Here is a 19,672-nt window from a genome sequence, read left to right on the forward strand (position 1 = left end):
ACATAAACACGAATCTTACGTTTGCCGTTTGCCGTAAACGCGATTCTTGGCCTACGAACATTACGTTCAGAGTCAAGATGAATAGGGAGTTTATAAGAAACGAGGACGGCAACGGTAACGAGAACGCCACAAAACAATGGGCTTAATGAGCAAAAACAACCGCTTTGCGCGTGCGTTTCACATTTTGGTACATTTCTTTGCCGCGTCCTCTGCAAAACAACAACGTGAAATGACCAAATTTTAGGTTTTCTCGAGAACGGGAGCGTATGACGCAAAATCTTCTTTATTTTTCCTTACTTTGACGTCGTTTATACTAATTTTGTTCCTGGAGAGTTCGCCAGCATTTTTCAAGTTAAACAAATTTAAATGATTGCGAAAGAGTTACAAAAACGAGAAGTTATATTTTTAAATGACGTTCTCGTTGCCGTTGCCGTCCTCGTTTCTTAAACTCCCTAATAATAATAAGTTCTCTTATTCCGACAACTGTTTAGGTCTTCACTGGTAACACGGACCGAAACACAGTTATTTCTCACAACTTAAACCCTCCAATAAGAGCTCGTTACATCCGTTTCCAACCAACATCTTGGCACCATCACATATCAATGCGGGTGGAGCTGTATGGCTGCCGAGGTATTGTACAAACTTTTTCAATTGTTTACGATTATATGCAGTTTCTCTTTAGGCTTAGGATTTGTCGGGCTAGAAAACATAGCGAACGCGTGGCTCTTCCTCGAAACGATTGGCAAGGTTTGATAAACTTACTACACGAAAAAGGCAAATACCTTTCTCTTAGAAACAGTGAATGTAAGATGATATCAAACTACAACAATAGCCCTGTGTAGGAAATTTGGTTTGCTGAGGCCAAAGAAACGTCTTTGAGTCCACGGCCTCTGGATTAGACCACTCACGCTCTAAGCAACTGAGCTCCGAGATCAGCTGGGGGAACTGGTCGTGTGAATTAAGATTTTAATTAATAATTGATGGATTGGGATTGGTTATCGACTAATTGATTTATTGATTGACTGACTGATTGAGTGATTGATTAATTGACTTATTGATTGACTGACTGTGACTGACTGACTGACTGACTGACTGACTGACTAATTGGCTGACTGATTGATCGAATGATTGATTGATTGATTGATTGATTGATTGATTGATTGATTGACCGACTGACTGACTGACTGACTGACTAATTGATTGATTGACTGATTGATTGATTCAACGCTTAACGCTGTTTTGTGCGTCTTTTTTGAGTTTTCTTTGCAATGGATATAATTCCCCGTGCTTATCCTCATGCTCGGCCTTTTATTTAACCATTGACCATATTCACTAAGAAACTGGAATCAGAGTAATTTTTACACACACACAAAAAAAGAAAGGGCTTCAGTATTCAGTTTAGGCCGTAAGAATGAGATACAAAGGCGCGGGATCCTCTCGTACACAGAGGATTTATATATGCAAAGTGAGTCTGTGAGTGAACTGAGTCGCTAACAGGCGACTTAGATAAAGGTAAAGGTAAACTTTATTTTGGCAAGGTGGCTCATTCAGCAACGAGGCTGATATCCAGAGGGGCCGTGGACTAAAAATATAATAATTAAAAATACAAGACATCATAATAATTCAAAAATACAGAATAGCATTTAGAAATACAAGACATAAATTTAAAGATACAAGCAATAATTTGAAAAGTATAAAACATAAACAATCATGCAATAATTTGTAAGAACCTAGTGTCTATAAAATTTAGAAAATGTAGGTATTAATTGAAGCTTTAAAAGAAGAAAGTGACTCGGCGTTTTGAAAAACGTACAGGGTTTGAGCTTAAAAAGAGCTGAGCCCGAATATCTAAAAAATCGTTTTGCAAGTTTTTTTGGGTTTGGGCAGGTGTAAATCATTTCTTCTGCGAGTATTGTAGCTATGCACATTATAATTTCTAGTGAAATGAGTTAACTGTGAGTGAACTGTTATGAGTGAACTGTCGCCAACAGGCTTACATCATTATTAGTACTTTTTGTCTTACAAGAGCCAACTAGTAAACCTTTTTCTATTCAATCTTCATAGAATCGCTTCACTTGCTTCACGGTCTTTTTCCACTAAAGAACCAGGGCCTGATTGGATAAAGGGTTTTCTAGTACCGTATTTATTCGATTAACCGCCCACCCTAAAAGCCCAGAAAGTTAATAAAAACCCATTCTGAAAGCCCAAAAGGTTAATAAGTGCCCTCCCTGAAAGCCCAGAAAGTTAATAAGAACCCATTTTGAAAGCCCAAAAAGTTAATAAGTGCCCACCCTGAAAGCCCACAAAGTTAATAAGCGTCCACCTTTGCCAACAAAAAAAAAATGTTCTGTACTAGCCCAGCGTAAAGTAAGAGGAGCGTCAGTTGTGTTCCAAAGTTGGTTTTAGATACGATGGTCAATGAACTTTTATATTGTTTATGGCTTGTTCGCATTAGTTTTTACACTTTTGCACTTCTTCTTGAAACGAAATAATAAACTTGTTTCCATGTTATTCTCTAAAAATGTCCTCACTTAGTGATAGCCTGCGAGCATGCTTTCCCCGCCCCTCCTCTTTCCCGCGAGCTTGCTCGAACGCTAGCTTGGTGACAATGTTGGGAAAACAATAAGCGCCCACCCTCATGGGCCCAAAATTAAATAAGCACTCAGGGTGGTTAATCGAATAAATATGGTACTCTCCGTTCAGTTTGTGCTTCCTATACACTTTAGGAGGCCTCCAAGTCATCCACGATAACACGCGAAAAATAAGTCCCAAAATCAATCAACAGACGAAGAAAACTTCCATTTACCCAAAGTCGTTTTACGCAGCTAGGTCCAGATTATCGCTGATAAAATGAATTTGATTTCTTCCCTGTAGATGGCTACCAGTGGAATTTTGAATTATCTGGTGGTGAGAATTTCTTGGATGAGTCGAATCAGACCACCACATACTCTGTTGGTGCAGGTTTATACGCGGCTGCTGACACCTTGTTTGTAACAGGAACCGGCCATCTTGAAATAAAGAAGCAGGGAAGGGAGAGGGACCTTGTTAGTAATGCCGACGAATTGGGTGTGTCTTTCTGGATAAAGCACAAAGGTAAGAGTGTTATTTTTTTTATGTAAGGGTTGCTTGACGGGAAATAACTAAATAGGCGAGGCTAGGGGTAAAGTTTTTATTATGAAAATTAGTTTACGTCTAGGAGGACTTTGCAAGCAAGATTAATTTTCATATGAAAGGCTTTGAACTCAGCCTCGCTCTCTTAGTGAGGTTCATAGCGACTCGAAAACAGCCTGCGAGCAAGCTCTCTTGGGGGTGGGGCCCTCCCGCCCCCCACCCCCAAGAGAGCTTGTTCGCAGGCTAGCTCGAAAATGGCCTTTTAAAGGTAGCCTACATACAGATATATCCTGTTTCCCTTCGCTGCCGGTAGGAAATTGAAAGATCGACGACTACTCTGAGAATCCAATGACGAAATCCTGGACTTGCAGTACTGTGGAATTTAACACGAAAAGGGTTTTTACAAACTCTTCCTTTAGAATCACAGATACAACGAAGAAGCCATACTTCTCGTATCCATCGCCGTCGTTGTTGCTTAAGCTCCCTAAACTCCCTAGTGGAGGTGTAAAGGCGGGGGAGGGGTTGATGAGTGGAGAGGAACAAGTGGTGAAAACTCGTTAGAAAGGAGGACGGAAATGAAACCACGTAAGGGGGCAGGATCGCGAACTCTTCAGTACTGGCACATAATGCTTGACACCAACAAAAGATGTTTTAAGCAAACTAGGCTGCTCAAATGTAAAGTAAAAATCAGCAATTAACTGTGTTTGCAAGGGCCACCGCGACAAAATAAAAGTACTGGATCCTGTAGTGAAGGATCTAATCAGCAAAAAAATTGTAAAACAAATAATCTAAAAAAAAAGGCAAGGCTGATTTCACGGTCAGGGAAGTATATCTTCCAATATTTCGAAAGGCACCGCCTTTCTTCTTCAGGGTATGTTTGAGACTGACCCTGTGGCAAGATACGTTACAATTGTAAAGGCCGATTTTGACGGTACAACTTTGTTGTATGCACGTGTCAGACTTACAACTTGTCGTGCACGTAAGATGTCGTAGGTTTTTGAGACATGTTTCACAATCCTACGACAATCGTAGGTGTAGGCAATGTTGAATGACAAGAGTTGTGTACGCGTTCGTTCAGATCATCCATTCGCTCTTTCAATCATTTATTCTCTTTCATTTTGTCCTTAGGTCACATTACTGTGTCGGTGAGATCAAAAGGAGGTTCGCCGGCTCCCCACATCTTAGTGGATGGAAAAGACTACAGTCCTAACAGCGGAGGAATCAATTTTGTGGTCGTGGATTATGATACTGGTAATAATAATAATGATAATAATAATAATAATAATAATAATAATAATAATAATAATAATAATAATAATAATAATAATGATGATGAATTGTAAATAGGTTTTAATAGCTCTTTTTTTCTACTTTTAACTTGTAAATATCAATTTTGCTTGGAATATTATAATAAAGAAAGATTTTATTTTTATTATAATGATGATGATGATGATGATGATAATAATGATGATAATAATAATAATAATAATAATAATAATAATAATAATAATAATAATAATAATGATGATGATGATAATAATGATGATAATAATAATAATAATAATAATAATAATAATAATAATAATAATAATAAACCTACGGGTTACGCTGCGTTAGCGCCTCGTGATGCTTCTTAACTGTATATAGCACACAGACGTTTTAACTGCTATAATAATAACAATATAACAATAATTTAAAAATGTATAACGCGCAAGTATCTATATAGATATAATGAAATGCACGATACAAATAAATAAAAATCTTAGTGTAATAGAATCAATTAGTATACATTAACTACAAAAAGTACTTAAGAAGTAACTATAAAAAAAATTCCTTTGTGCAATACTGAAATTTAGAAAAAAATACAGTTATAGAATAGTGTATGCATCCATTAATAACATTAAAAAGTAGGTATGTTAAGTCCTAGGTCCTTATTCAAATCTAACCCTAATTATAAGTTAAATTGAAAAAATAAGTCTTAAGCGATGATTTAAATTTGTTAAAATTTGTTTAAAGGGCCCTAATCAGCCACACCTTTGTTTTTGTTTATATGCTAGAGTTTGGCTATTATATTTCATTCGTAGCATGTCGAAATGAACGAAATCACTATGAAACTACTAAAGATAATGAAACATACTTTCAGGAACACAACTTACAGTAAAGCAATAAGATTTCACTTCACCATGCAATATCAATAATTTCGATGGCATCGAAAAGGCGGAGGCTGACTAGGGTCCTTTAATGGCCTTAGCTCCCACGAGTCTCCTGTAGCTCAGTGGTAGAGCATCCGAAGTAGTAATCGGAAGGTCTTAGGTTCGACTCCTGATAGGAGCACTCGGACCTTTTTTCCGAGTATGCCTGTGCCATTTACTGATTAATAAATCATTCTCAAAATTAGTCTCGCTACGTAACACGCATTCTGTTCTGTTTCTGTGATTTTTCTTGTCAGTCTTTCGGTGCCTGAATGTGTGAAAAATGCAGCAATACTGTTGTCAATATATTTTAACTATTACTTTCTTGATACAAGTTCCGCACAACTTCCAAAACAGTTAACCATCAGCAAATCACATAACCCTAACTTTGGGTACTTGAAGTTAGACGGCGTTATTTCATATTTTCATAGGCACCATGTTTGACAGAATTGCTTATCAATTAAGGGCTAAGAAACACATTGTGATGGTTAACACAAGGTGCATGCTTTTGTGAGGCGGGTAGTGGTCCAGGTTTCGTGTAAATGAGTTTCACGCTATATTTATCAGTGATTGGTTAAAAAAATCGCGCTACCTTTTCAGCCAATTACAAGACAAACCAAACCCCTACCAAAAACACGTGACCTCGATTTTTCATAGGTCCATTCCATTGTTTACATTTTTTTAAATTGGTTTCTACAGTGCGTCTTTAGTTTTGGTTTTGCGACACTTAGTTGAAACAAAGCATTAATGGCATTTGTTCAGCATCAGCATCTGCAACAGCCATGAGCAGCCATTAAGCAAGTATCTTTCTTTTTACAGGTGAAGTCAAGTTTACCAGAGGCTTTGAATTAAATGACACCGAAGAAAAGGTTGAGGAGTTTATGACAATTCTATTAGAGCGTTCAGTAGTCTTACTATCAATGGCTGCTTCAGCGGTCCATACATCACCCCTAAGAAACATTACGTCACAGCTAGTGAGGGAATTCGGCGGAAACACCCAAGCAGCTTCCCCAGCGTGGTACTGTTTGATTGGGTATTACAGACAGGAGATGTTTCCATGGATACAGGAACAGGAAGGGTCGCCAGGAAAACCTTGTGACATTAGCAGTGTCATAACGTTACCAGGTAATAATCTAGTTTGAGTACGGACCATCCCGAGATGCGCAGAACGTATGCGCAGTAAGAAAAGAAGACACCGGTCTAAAAGTGCGATCAAAATATTAGTGAATTTCAATGTTTCAAAAGGAGACTTTTTTTAAATTAGACTTCGCCTTCTAAAATAAAACTATAAACAGAACATGATAACGTAAACAGAAAATAAACAAGGACTGGGTTAAGGGTGACGACAAATCTAGCGCCAATTACTGTGGGCCCAGACTTCAGACTTCAGCCAAAACGGCCAAACTTAGATGTAAGGACTACATATATATGTAAGGCATTTTCTAAAATATGGCATAAGATATACTGTATTAATTTCAGTTTCAGTTTTAATGACCTGAATTGATTTGAGATTAGTTTTTAATTTTAACGCGCGACCCGACAAGCTGCTGAGCTTTAACTTATTATCGTGCTTAAATAAAGGCTGTCTGTCTATCTGTCTATCAAATTTCAGTTTGTTCCAGATCTCTGGGCATGGGAAGCGGTGAAATCCAAAACTCTCAGCTACATGTTAGCTCTTCAGCAACTAATTACTTCGCGAGGAATGCGCGTTTGAACCATAGTCATCCTAGAGCCTGGTGTACGGATGTGGAGTTTCCTCAATTCCTAGAGATTGATCTGGAAGAGATTAAAACGGTGACATACATAGCAACTCAAGGGTATGGAAAAAAGAATGCATGGGTGACTTCGTATTCTTTAGAATACAGCGCCGATGGTGTGAAGTGGATGGAGTACCAGGAACCAGGCGGACATACAAGAGTAAGATAAATTATTTGTTAAAGGTTATTGCAAGTTACGAGCTAATTTATTGTTCAGAGCCCAGTTGTTCAAAGCCCGATTGTAAAACGATTTATTTTCTCCTACGCGTTTCGTTTGACTAACGCACACTTCATCAGGGAGTTTTACAATACAACATAAGTGACCTGTATATATACCTACGTACGAGACTAAAATAAATCTTACATTACGTAAAACTACACCTACGATTGAGAGCGGCTTTACATGTAGAAAACAGGCGAAAAGGTGTGCAAGGTGCGACATATTTTGTGTGTGACATAATTTTGTGGCCCACAGTTTTAGCTTGTGGGACAAAAAATTTTTACAGCTTCTTTACATAGATTAACTAAAGTTACAGTAGACTTGTAACAGACAGTGCAATCCAAATCTGGTAGTATCCGGATAATAACATGCTTGAAACGTGCGTGACTGCAGTTTAAGGTGGTTTTAAAGACAATAGTCTTGTTAACCCAGTTGTTAGATTTACTTCTAAGCCACCCCTTTCTATCACTGTAACGTATTGCACAAGGCAGACCAAAGCAGACCGATGTTTCAGTTGTTTTCGCTCTGTTCTTTTCGCAGACATTTGCTGGCAACATCGATGGTACCTCTGTTGTACGACGGCGCCTTCTTAATCCTATTGAGACTCGTTTTGTACGTCTGAAGATCCTAACCGCTCATCGCGGAGTGAACAATAAGGCGTGTTTAAGAATGGAGATCTATGGGTGCGCTCAAGGTAAGTCCATGACATTGTCTCCAGCATCCTTTTGGTGATACGACTCAGGGATGTAGTGGTCACGTGTGCTTAGGGAGGCCACGAAACACGCAGAGTACGTACTACCTTATAAGAACTGCAAACTGTGAGCCTCTCATTAACCGTTATATACGCTATAACCATTTATGTCACTACGTTCAAATTTAAGGACGGTGCCTACTAATACCGAAGTATTTTTACGCGGTTTATGACTATACGGGAAAAGCCGATCTTAGCAAGGGCTATTGGAATCCAAAACGAAAATTGGGGTAACCACGCCTTTTTTTAGAGATAACAAGCAACAGTTATTCTAAAAAGCCACGTACAAAGCAGTGTATGGCATTTTTTCCAAGTTAAAGCTTTATTACCTCTGAAAAATAGATGGTTACCTCCAATTTTCATTTTGGATACCAAGAGCACTTTCTGAGTTCTGCTTTCTGTGGCCCCGGGTTCGATTCCTGGACTCGGTGTCTTATGTTGGTTGAGCTTGTTGTTGGTTCTTGTCCTTACTCCGGGAGGGTTTTCTCCTCAAAGAAGGACGGCCATACTATTTTGTACACTGAAGAAATTTTAATAAGCGTGATATTGTTTCTTTCCAGAGCGCATAAAGAAGGAAACAAGAAAGCCTAAATTTGGATTAATTGGACCAACAGAAATAGTCACTTCACCTGGCGCTGAAGTCATCATCAGAGGTGAGTTATTTTTAGAATAACTATTCCAAGAGCACACGTTGGATATGGGATGATAGACAACGCGCCGAGTTGATAATGATATTAATGACGACGACGATGATGATGATGTTAATAATAATAATAATAATAATAATAATAATAATAATAATAATAATAATAATAATAAATAATAATTAATAATAATAATAATAATAATAATTAATAATAATAAAAGATCCATCCAATTGACTCTTCTCGGTTATAAAAAAAATAATACTGTGGATAAATTAAAGAAAAATCTATTATTAAACGTAGAGCGAAAACCAGAATTGACGAATATGAATTGTCAGTTATATAAAAAACTAAAGACAATATAAACACAGCAATGCGCCGGGATTTGAAGTAAACATAATCATCTCATATCCAACAAGCATGAGTGGAATAATTGCTTTATTAAAAACAACCGAGAAATATTGCTAGATCTTGCTGATTTCATTTAGCACAAAAGCCAGCAGTCAGATTAACGAAGCCATTCTCAGTTAAAAAGACTTTTATGTTTCTTTTGGATTTTAGAACAATAATAGTAATTTGCAACCTTTGTTTCGTTAAGCTTCGTGTCCGCACTTTTCCGTCTCATTATCGTCTATTTTTCCGTTTCTATTTCGTAACACTTAGTTTGCTTTTGTAAGCTTTCACATGTTCAAGCTTTACCACCTCATTTAGTATGTAATTAGTTTCTCCGTCACCTTTCCGTTTCTTAAGCTAGGTTTTTGCCTAACCAGTTAAGTCAGTTGAGTTTAAGTCTTTTTTTCAACTCGTTTGAAACGTTATTTATCGCATCGATTTCGTATATTTTTAGCATTTTCTTTCTGCCATCTGGAGTTGTTTCTTGGCAAAAGTCTTTTCTTGTTTCTGTCGAAACATGTTTCCAAATTTAAAAAGTGTTGTGTGGTTTCTTAGAATAGGGACCTTCAGATTTGACTACGAGTACGAGATTGAGTACGAGTACGACTTTTCAAATTTCAAATCAGTCCCATCCCCAAAACTCTCGCCCCTTCCCGTTGTTTACCAGCAGATAAGGAGACCCTAGAAACAAGGTTGTTGTGACAAGCGGTTATCTAAACTGCGCAAACGAGATTTGAAAAGTCGTACTCGTACTCAATCTCGTACTCGTGGTCAAATCTGAAGGTCTTTAATATCGACATATATCTGCTACTATCCAGACTTTCTATTCTTGGAATAGTAACACAATATTGCTCAGAAACGATGCTTAGGAAACATCTTAACTTACGAGGGCTCTGTGAACCTGTCCCCAGGTGACATAAGTGCTATAACTTCTGCGGTAATTCATAAGCCCATTGACCTATCAAATGGTCGATAATACATTACTTGCAGTGACTTATATCGATAAACCTCCTCTTTTTTAGTATGTGGTGTTTTATCAGCTGATAAAAAACACTGATATAAAACAACCAGCTGATAAAATACTCCTCCTTAGTACGTTCACAAAAGCGTAATTGTTATGAACTCTAATGACACATGCTTTTCCAGGAATGTTTTTGAAGCTGTTCAAAAACCTCACAGCACGTGTTTTATCGGGTCTAAAACCACTCGGCTGTGCCTCGTGGTTTTAAACCCGATAAAACACTCCTGCTCGTTTTTTAAACATTACAGCCCCCAAACACTCTTTACGAAGCTTTCAGTGTAAATTGTATTAAACGCTTTTTCAAATTGAGTTGATTTGTTTTGTTATATTCTGTGTCCAAATTTCCAGGTTATTACCAGTACTGTTGGGATGATACCGCAGCTTTAAATGCTTCATTACGACAGCCTCATGTGACAGCGTTTGGAGCAAGCAGGTGCTTAGCTTCGTCTGTGACGAAACAGTGCTCGAATGTTACTCGATATGAAACTCGTTTTGTTGCTCCTAACAAGCCAGGAACTTACTCAGTAATGGTAGGTTTATAGCAACACTTTTCATAAACTAAGTTCCAGGCACTCTCTCTCTGTGCTGGCAGAGTAGTCCACAGCCTCGTTCCCAGGCAGAGGACCCTGGAAACGAGGTTGAGTAGTCCATATAATCCTTCATAAATCTCGATGTTTACTCGGTCCTCACAGTTCTTACTGACATTTCACATTTATTGCATAACACAGTTTTATTATGTAAAGTCTTCAAAACAGTACGTAGTTTCGTAGTAACGTAAACTTTTTATCTGTTACATATATAATTTATTAGTCATTTGGTGTTATACACGGTTTTCATGAAAAACAATTGTTAAAATTGATGAATTTCCGTGTCGAAATAACACTCTGTGTGTCCGTGTGTCTGTCTGTCTGTCTGTCTGTCTGTCTGTCTCTGTCTCTACCTCTTTGCCCTTTTGGTGTGTTTTTAAACACCATTAATTTCAATTTCAGATTTTGTAGTCAAAGGCAAATGACCTACGTACAGTAGATCTTTTCAAAGTTTCGGACGCCATCTTTGTTGGGGGAAAACAAAGCTAAAATGACAGTAAATGTATGAGAATTTGGTACGTCAGTTTTGTGTCATAAAGACATATCAGTGAAGTCGCGTTGTCTTTGCTAAACTAGTCTATTATTCCCCCAGAACCTTCTTAAAGTAAAGCCACGAGTTATTTTTCCAGAATTAAACCAAAACAATCTCGCGTGACGAATATACTGTTTTATCAGGAGCTCAGGTTTTTATAGATAACAGAAGACGTTATTTTGTAATGTGACGCTACCACATCCTTCCGATCTTGCAGTCTCGTCACCAAAACGAGGCTGTACATTGGATGTGTTCCAAAACGTCTGTTGAACTTTTCTTTTAGAACGGCGCCTCCTAATACAGAAGTATTTTTGCACCGTTTATGACTATGCGGATCTTAGTATAGCCTACTAGAATCCAAAAAGAAAATTGGCGGTAGCGGAGCATTTTCTGGAGATAATTAAGCAACAATTACTCTGTAAAGTGGTAAAATACAAAACAATGTATGGCGTATTTTGCCAAATTGAAGCTTTATTATCTCCTATAAATGAAAAATGCAGGGTTACCCCCCAATTTTCTTTTTGGATACCAAAAACACTTGCTAAGTTCTGCTTTATCCGCATAGTTTTAAACCGTGCCGCTGTATTAGTAGGCACCACCCATAAGAAACCCGAGTATCTCGAGATGCGCAGAAAGTTTGCGCAGTAACAAAAGTAGGCACCGTCCTTAATCTTGTTGGTTTTTTTGAAGAATATTCTCTTTTATTATGACGTCCGAACAAAAGAACCTTTTATAAATGTTTCTGGATTTCAGATGGGAGATACTGAGATTATCAGTGGATGCGGAGCTGATGAAATAAAGAATGTGATCAACGTGGGAACTATTCAAGTGAGACAACAGAAAGGTGAGAGGTTTGATTTGGCTTAAGAGCATCGCGTCTTCAGCCGATAATTATTTAGAGGAGAAGAATGATTTGGCAGCATCCTCTCTGTAGGGATTTCTTAAGAGAGAAGGAAGCAACGAGGTTACAGAAAGAGGGTGCAGTCACCGACACTAACACCACCACCACCATCATCATCATCATCATCATCATCATCATCATCATTATCTTGATCATCATCATCATTATCATCATCATCATCATCATCATCATCATCATCATCATTATCTTGATCATAATCATCATCATCATCATCATCATCATCATCATCATCATCATCATCATCATCATCATCATTATCTACCTCGTTGTAGGGATTTCTTAAGAGAGAAGGAAGCAACGAAGGTGCAGTCCCCAACACGACCACTACCACTATCATCATCATGATTATCATCATCTTCTTCTTAATTATCATCATAACATTACATTCTCACTATGTATCATCGTCATCATTATTATTGTCCTCAACATTATGGGCAACTCTACCATCATTATACCTCGCAAGGCGCTTACAAAACCTTTGAAAACAATTGTGAATTGGCTTCATTTGCAAATGTTGTATACCGATTACTAACTAATTGCACTTTTTGCCTCTAAAGGAACATTTCCAAGAAATTGCTTGGAGGCCCAAACCCGAAATACTACCCAAACCGTTTCAGGAATTTTTAAAATAAGCCCTGGTTTAGACTCATTTGACGTGTACTGTGAAGAAGGTTGGACAGTGATTCAAAGACGTAAAGATGGCACCGAGAATTTCTACCGAGGCTGGACGGATTACAACGAAGGGTTTGGAGAACTGACGAGGGAGTTTTGGCTTGGAAACAAAAATCTTCATCTTCTTACTAGAGTCCCTTCAGTTCTTTTGGTGGAGTTAGAAAACGCAGGTGGCGATAAATCACATGCTGTTTACAACGCGTTTGAAGTGCGAAGAGCTGCAAAAGCGAACTATCAGCTGAGAGTTGGTAGATACTATGGTACGGCTGGAGATGCTTTAGGACCCTTACATGAGGTATTGTTTTCTACACATGACAAAGATAATGACGAGGAAGATTCTAGCAACTGTGCTGAGAATGCTGACTCTGCGTGGTGGTACAATAAATGTACAGCTTCTGCAATCTCTGTGGATTTGAATGGCGTTTATCCAGGCGGTATACGCTGGCTTGATTTGTCAAAAGGTCAAAACATTGTCCGTGTAACCATGAAAGTCAAACCCATGCAAGGTAAGAGCTAGCCACCGTGTCAAGGTACATCGTTACACTTATAAAGAAATGTATTACATTTTTGGACACAGTGTAGGTATTTTCTTAAAGACCCCTACCTAAGGGGAAAGTCGTGGAGTAGGACGATGTTGGAGGATCTGAATGGATGAAAGGAGGGAACGAATCAATGAAAATGAATGAATGAAAGAATGAGTAGATGGATGGATGAATGAATGAATGAATGAATGAATGAATGAATGAATGAATGAATGAATGAATGAATGAATGGATGAACGAATGAACGAATGAACAAATGAACGAATGAATGAATGGACGAATGAACGAATAAACGAACAAACGAACGAATGAATGAATGAATAAATGAAGGAACGAACGAGCAAACGAACGAATGAACGAACGAATGAATGGATGAATGAATGAATGAATGAATAAATGAATGAATGAATGAATGAATGAATGAATGGATGGATGAAGGAAGGAACGAACGAACGAACGAATGAATGAATGAATGAATGAATGAATGAATGAATGAATGAATGAATGAATGAATGAATCGATGGATGGATGGATAGATGAATGAATGAATGAATGAATGAATGAATGAATGAATGAATGAATGAATGAATGGATGGATGGATGGATGGATGAATGAATGAATGAATGAATGAATCAAGGAACGAACGAGCAAACGAACGAATGAACGAACGAACGAACGAACGAACGAATGAATGAATGAATGAATGAATGAATGAATGAATGAATGAAGGAACGAATGAATGAAGGAATGAATGAACAAACGAACGAATGAATGAATGAATGAATGAATGAATGAATGGATAAATGAAGGAACAAATGAATGAAGGAATGAATGAACGAACGAACGAATGAATGAACGAACGAACGAACGAACGAACGAAAGAACGAATGAATGAATGAATGAATGAATGAATGAATGAATGAATGAATGAATGAATGAATGAATGAATGAATGAATGAATGAATCAATGAATCAATGAATGAATCAATGAATCAATGAATGAATCAATGAATGGAAAAATGAAGGAACAAACGAGCAAACGAACGAATGAACGAACGAACGAACGAACGAACGAAAGAACGAATGAATGGATGCCACCAAAGCATAGAGGCCTTAAGGTCTTTTGTTGTATTTTGTGGTAGTGCAAAGCGTCGGAATTTAGTAGAACTGTCTGATAACAAAACTTTGTCAGAGGGCGTGGAGAATGTACGATTATTTATTTGTTATTTCAGTTGGTAATATTAAATGAAATGAATATTTTACATGCGGGTGAGTTTTAAAGGTAGACTTTTTTTTTTAGAGATTTTACATTTTATGTGCTCTCAAGCGTTATTTGGAGGAGAAAATGTCGTTGTCATACAGATATGAGTAGAGCGGGAATTGGTATACTGTTAATTAGCAAAAAATTCCAAGTTTCTTGATCAGTTTCGAGCTAATCGGACGTGTCTCGATCAGTATTTTCATTGGGTATCAAAATACATGCACCTGACCAAATTGGCTTAACCTCATTGGGTCATTAGCTCATAAATAATTAATAATTTTGAGAAGTAATATATCAAACACGAGAAAGCGTGTTTCATCAGATATCCAAAGACTGAGAAGTAGGTTGAAAAAACGAGGCGCAGCCGAGTTTTTTTAAACGACTTCGAGGTGTTTGGATATCTGATGAAACACACTTTCGAGTGTTTGATATCGCTTCTCAAATGAGCAATAATTCTTGGAGAAATTCTAGGCTAAAGTTGGCAAAAGTTTATGGTAATTAGGATCACATATCCAAACCACGGTCACGGTAGTGATTTTCTTTGTTTTCTTTTGATGAATTATTAATGAGTTTAAGAACAATAAATTGAAACTCCTAATTCTAGGTCTAGGTGCACCTTACTTTTAACAACTGGGCCAAGATTATTCCAAATCTTGGGGTCAAATGGATCGCAGTAGTGTAAAACTCCTCATGTTTTTCTAAGAAGAACACAGAGCGGTTTTCAACTGACCGTCAAAGGTTATTTCGCGTTTGCTTTGGTTGTGCTTTACTAGACTCTATGATTGGTTGAGAAAGTTCGCACCAGTTTCTCAACCAATGGGAAGCTAAACCAAAACCAATCATGCTTGGTCGCACGCGTTTTCCCGTGCTTGACGCAGGTTACATGTATTTGCTGCCTCAGATTCTGATTGGTTCATTGCGCCGTTTACATCTGTTATGATAGGCCAGAGTAATTATTCATTAAGCTTGGTTTTACAACACTCAGTTGAAAGCCGCTCTTATAGACAATTAATGCAGAGAAAGATCCCTGCATTTTATTTACTTTTGGCTTTCGATTTCCAGATATTCTGTGCAGCGCAGAAACGTGTTATCAGTTGTCAAGGGGCGTCAAAAACTGGGATGACTACCTGATCAGTTGTCCCGAGGGATCCAAACCGGCGAAAATTACAAGTCAGTACGAACAGAATGTCGTGTCAGAATTTGCACCGGCAAATCCCTGGATTGGTAAGTCATGTTGAAAAAGACAAAAAAAAATCGATAAAAAAAAGCCAGCCTTCTTCTCACTTTCTCGACAACGAGAACGTCAAAAAAGCAATATTCTTAATAATGAATCAAAACAACAATTCTTGCACGTGCATTAAACTTTCTGGTACATTTCTTTGTCGTCACTGCACGTCTAGGACGTGAAATTTCCTAATGGGACGTTTCATGGAGGACGTAAACTTGAATTTTTTTTGGGTGCGGTCTCCAATAATTCACCTCTAGGAAATTTCACCTACATTTAACATTTAAAACTCAGGCGTGAATTCATTTTAATAATGACGTTATCGCTGCCGTCGTTGCTAAAGCTCCCTAAAGCCTGGTTTACACGTACGACGCAAGCATAAGCACAAGGATGTTTACACGTGCGATAAGCATAAGCATAAGCATAAGCATAAGGTGACATACGCACGCGCAGAAGCATGAAAATTTGGCGCAATCGCGCAGCCAGGCTGCCTTTTGGCGAGAGACTTGATTTCAACATGGATGAAAATGGCAACGCATGAGTAACTAGAATGTACGCTGACAACTTGTCACTGTTTTTCAGTTTCCTTTTCTTGCACTTGTGCTTACGCTTGCGTCGTCCCGGTTTACACGTACGACGCAACGACGCAAACACAAGCAAAAACACAAGAGAAGGGAAATCGTTCCATTCTCTTGTGCTTGTGCTTATGCTTGCACCGTTACGTCATACGTGTAAACTGGGACTACGCAAGCCGCTGCCGCCCCCGCCGCATATAAGAACAAGCGCAAACACAAGGCGCTTATGCTTGCGTCGCACCGGTTTACACATAGGCCTTGTGGTTATGCTTGTGCTTATGCCTATGCTTGCGTCGTAAATGTAAACCAGGCTTAATCACCGGCTTCATACATGTCTTGCGTTCTGTTTTGAGTTCCTTCTGTCACACAGGGTTGCGCAACCAAGGAGGCAAGTTTCTTTGGAGCGACAATGAACCAGCGTCATTCTTCGCTTCAGACGACTCACGTCTATCCTCAGGCGATTGTGTTCAACTGAATGCTAACGACTCACAGTGGATTACAAAGGATTGTAGTCTTGAGAGCTTTTTTGTCTGTGAAAGAGGTAAATATCAAAGACCCAATTAAAAAAAAAATAGATTGTTCACCCAAGACGGATATAAAAACAGACCGTTAGGGTGGGGAATGTAATAGCGAGGATATCACTTTCTGAGTAATTCGAATATATTTGTTTCAGCGAACACTTTTACATGTTAAGGCTTATTTTCGGGGGAGCCTATTGTCGGTAGGAATTTTGAGCTTCAAAATTGTCCGGGCTTGACAATAACAACAGCTTGAACAAAAAGCTAACAGCTAAAAAAGATTTAAAATAACTATATCTAATAGCGTTTGTGAAAGTATGCAATTTATTTAAATGGACATCATTTTCGACGTAATGCTGTAACAGTGCTGTAAAAGTTCGAGAGTAAGTGGCCCTTACAGCCGAAGCATTACCTTGAGTTTCAGTAGCATGATACAAAAAGGAGAACTACTATTCCCTCTTGCATTGGCTCGTTTGTCGCAGGGCTAGTTTACAGTATAAGATGGATTTCTAAATGTTGGCCTACATTTAGGCCAAAATTTTGAAATGTTTGCATGATTTTAGATAACATTTAGTGTAAGGTTAATTACCCATAGAATTTGGTAGCCGGTACTGGTGTATACACCTGGCCCTATTTGCTCAAAGAACGGATAACTCTATCCAGCGGATAAGTGGCTATCCAGCAGATAAAATGTACTCCAAGCAATACATTTTATCCGCTGGACAGAGTAATCCTTCCTTTGAACAACCGGGACCTGAGCAGAGAGAGCGAGAAAATTTGGAGTCAAGTTTGTCATCTAAGGAAACAATAGGAAATATACAGCTGTTTCGACAATCTAAGGTTGCCAGAGGAAGCGTAAAAGCGTACGCGACAATGCCGAAAGGTAGTCTGGGAAATACCCAATAAATTTCAATAAAAGCTTTTATTGAAATTTATTGGGTATTTCCCAGACTACCTTTCGGCATTGTCGCGTACGCTTTTACACTTTTTTTTACAACCTTTGTCGAAACAGCTGACACCAACCTAGAAACAAACCACCTACGATTATCCGACCAAGAGATCGATCGAACGTCCAACGCTCTGATCACTAGGCAAACGCCCTTCCACACGATTAGACGCTTGCAGTATTTGTTGTGAAAGTTGCTTCACGCGCATGCTACCAAACCGAACAGACTTTCTAGACAGATTATCCATCAAACTCAGCCTTTTTGATTCTTTAATTTTTTTCATTTCCTTCGCAGATAACGAAATGACCCTGCTGGAACTTAACATTGCAACCACCGGAAGATTAACGCTCGTGTATGCTCAAAACAGCTACTATCTTAAACTCAAGCTAGATACCTCTACATATCAGCTGCGTTTAAACAGAACCACACCTTACAATGAATGGACTCGATTGGCACTGTCACTGAACCGAACTAGCGGGACATTGACGTATAGCGAAAATGGGTTAATTATCTCTCAGGTAACTGCTATTTGGGTTGGTTCACACGAGCAACGCAAACGTAAATGCAAACGCTCTAGAGTGTTTATATTTTCACTTTACTTTTGTTTTAAAGATATCAATAAACAAAGCGATCATGGATGTTTCCTGGCGCAGTGTAGCTATGGGAAAATTCAGCAGTCTGGCTGATACAGGATTAAGGAAGTCGTTTGCTATTAGGAAACTTAAAATCGCGCGTTTTGAGGCCACAGACGAAGGAATTCACACGATTATTGAATCAGGTAAAAGGTAGCCTTTATAGAGCAAGAGTTGTTTTATTTATTTATTTATTTAATTTATTTGCCACACACAATTAAGTAACAATGATTAATAAATTACAAATGATTACAAAGTTACAGTGATTAAAGTACAAGAGATAGAAAAGAAGTGGCGAGGGAACCTAATAAAAACCATGGGGCTTGTAAAACTTAGGTTTCCTCCCAGAGAAATAAATGATGACTAAACCTAGACAATATGGTAAGTGAAGTACTGACAAGTCATATTTGTACACCCTTAACATAACATAATTGTTAATAGCGATTTAATATCATGAAAGTCACGGTCCCATTGTTGAAATCGGTCGCAGCCCTGAAGGTAAGTTCTTGTCATGTTTAACCTTGTTCGTTTTAGAGCCAATTAAGTGGAGTTTGTAAGCCTGACGCGTGTTCTGACGGTGAATTTAAAAAAAAATTGCTCTTCGTGATCAATTGAAAGCTAGAGTCTATAATACTGTTGAGAGATTTGAAAACAACAAGCCCCGGGGGGAGGGGTACTCCCATAATTTTTAGCTGCAGGTGTGCTGCTGGAACTCTGAGAACGTTGCCCTATACTAGACCATGTTAGCCGAAAATCCCTACCCTATCCTAGACCTATTTCCAGACTTGTTATTTCCTGAAACTCGTCCACTATTACAGTATAAGATACACACCATAGTCACATTTTTTAAAAAATTATGCTCTTAATGTTTATTTATACTTGTTGACTAAATTCTTCAAGCAACTGATTAGTTTCATAGGAAATGATACCCTATTCTAGACCAAAACTCTCTGATTTCTATACCCTATTCAAGAGTAAACTAGCTGAAAACCATATCCTTTACAGCGACAAATACCTATATAACTCATATATGGGAGTACCCAATCCCCGAGCCGGGGACAACAACTCTGTATATTTAACAATTATTCCACGAGCGCGCGTTGAATATGAGATGGCCGGCTATAATCATCTCATATCCAACAAGCGCAAGTGGGATAATTGTTTTATTA

General features: G+C 38.2%; 1 protein-coding gene across 1 annotated transcript in view; it reads left to right on the forward strand.

Annotated features, from left to right (window-relative positions):
* The window catches only part of LOC146455051 (uncharacterized), a 76,529-nt gene that overhangs the window by 7,836 nt on the left and 49,021 nt on the right, over positions 1 to 19,672 (forward strand). Inside the window, exons 5-18 of the mRNA XM_085094738.1 lie at positions 492 to 630; positions 2,875 to 3,093; positions 4,240 to 4,362; positions 6,123 to 6,428; positions 6,916 to 7,220; positions 7,821 to 7,974; positions 8,592 to 8,684; positions 10,438 to 10,619; positions 11,962 to 12,052; positions 12,688 to 13,308; positions 15,669 to 15,830; positions 16,777 to 16,947; positions 18,166 to 18,389; positions 18,484 to 18,649. Of these exons, the coding sequence (XP_084950864.1) occupies positions 492 to 630; positions 2,875 to 3,093; positions 4,240 to 4,362; positions 6,123 to 6,428; positions 6,916 to 7,220; positions 7,821 to 7,974; positions 8,592 to 8,684; positions 10,438 to 10,619; positions 11,962 to 12,052; positions 12,688 to 13,308; positions 15,669 to 15,830; positions 16,777 to 16,947; positions 18,166 to 18,389; positions 18,484 to 18,649 (2,956 nt within the window). The remainder of the gene's footprint in view (positions 1 to 491; positions 631 to 2,874; positions 3,094 to 4,239; positions 4,363 to 6,122; positions 6,429 to 6,915; positions 7,221 to 7,820; positions 7,975 to 8,591; positions 8,685 to 10,437; positions 10,620 to 11,961; positions 12,053 to 12,687; positions 13,309 to 15,668; positions 15,831 to 16,776; positions 16,948 to 18,165; positions 18,390 to 18,483; positions 18,650 to 19,672) is intronic.

The sequence above is a fragment of the Pavona decussata genome, unplaced genomic scaffold (assembly GCF_977016875.1).
Source record: "Pavona decussata unplaced genomic scaffold, jaPavDecu1.1 SCAFFOLD_286, whole genome shotgun sequence".
Lineage (NCBI taxonomy): Eukaryota > Metazoa > Cnidaria > Anthozoa > Scleractinia > Agariciidae > Pavona > Pavona decussata.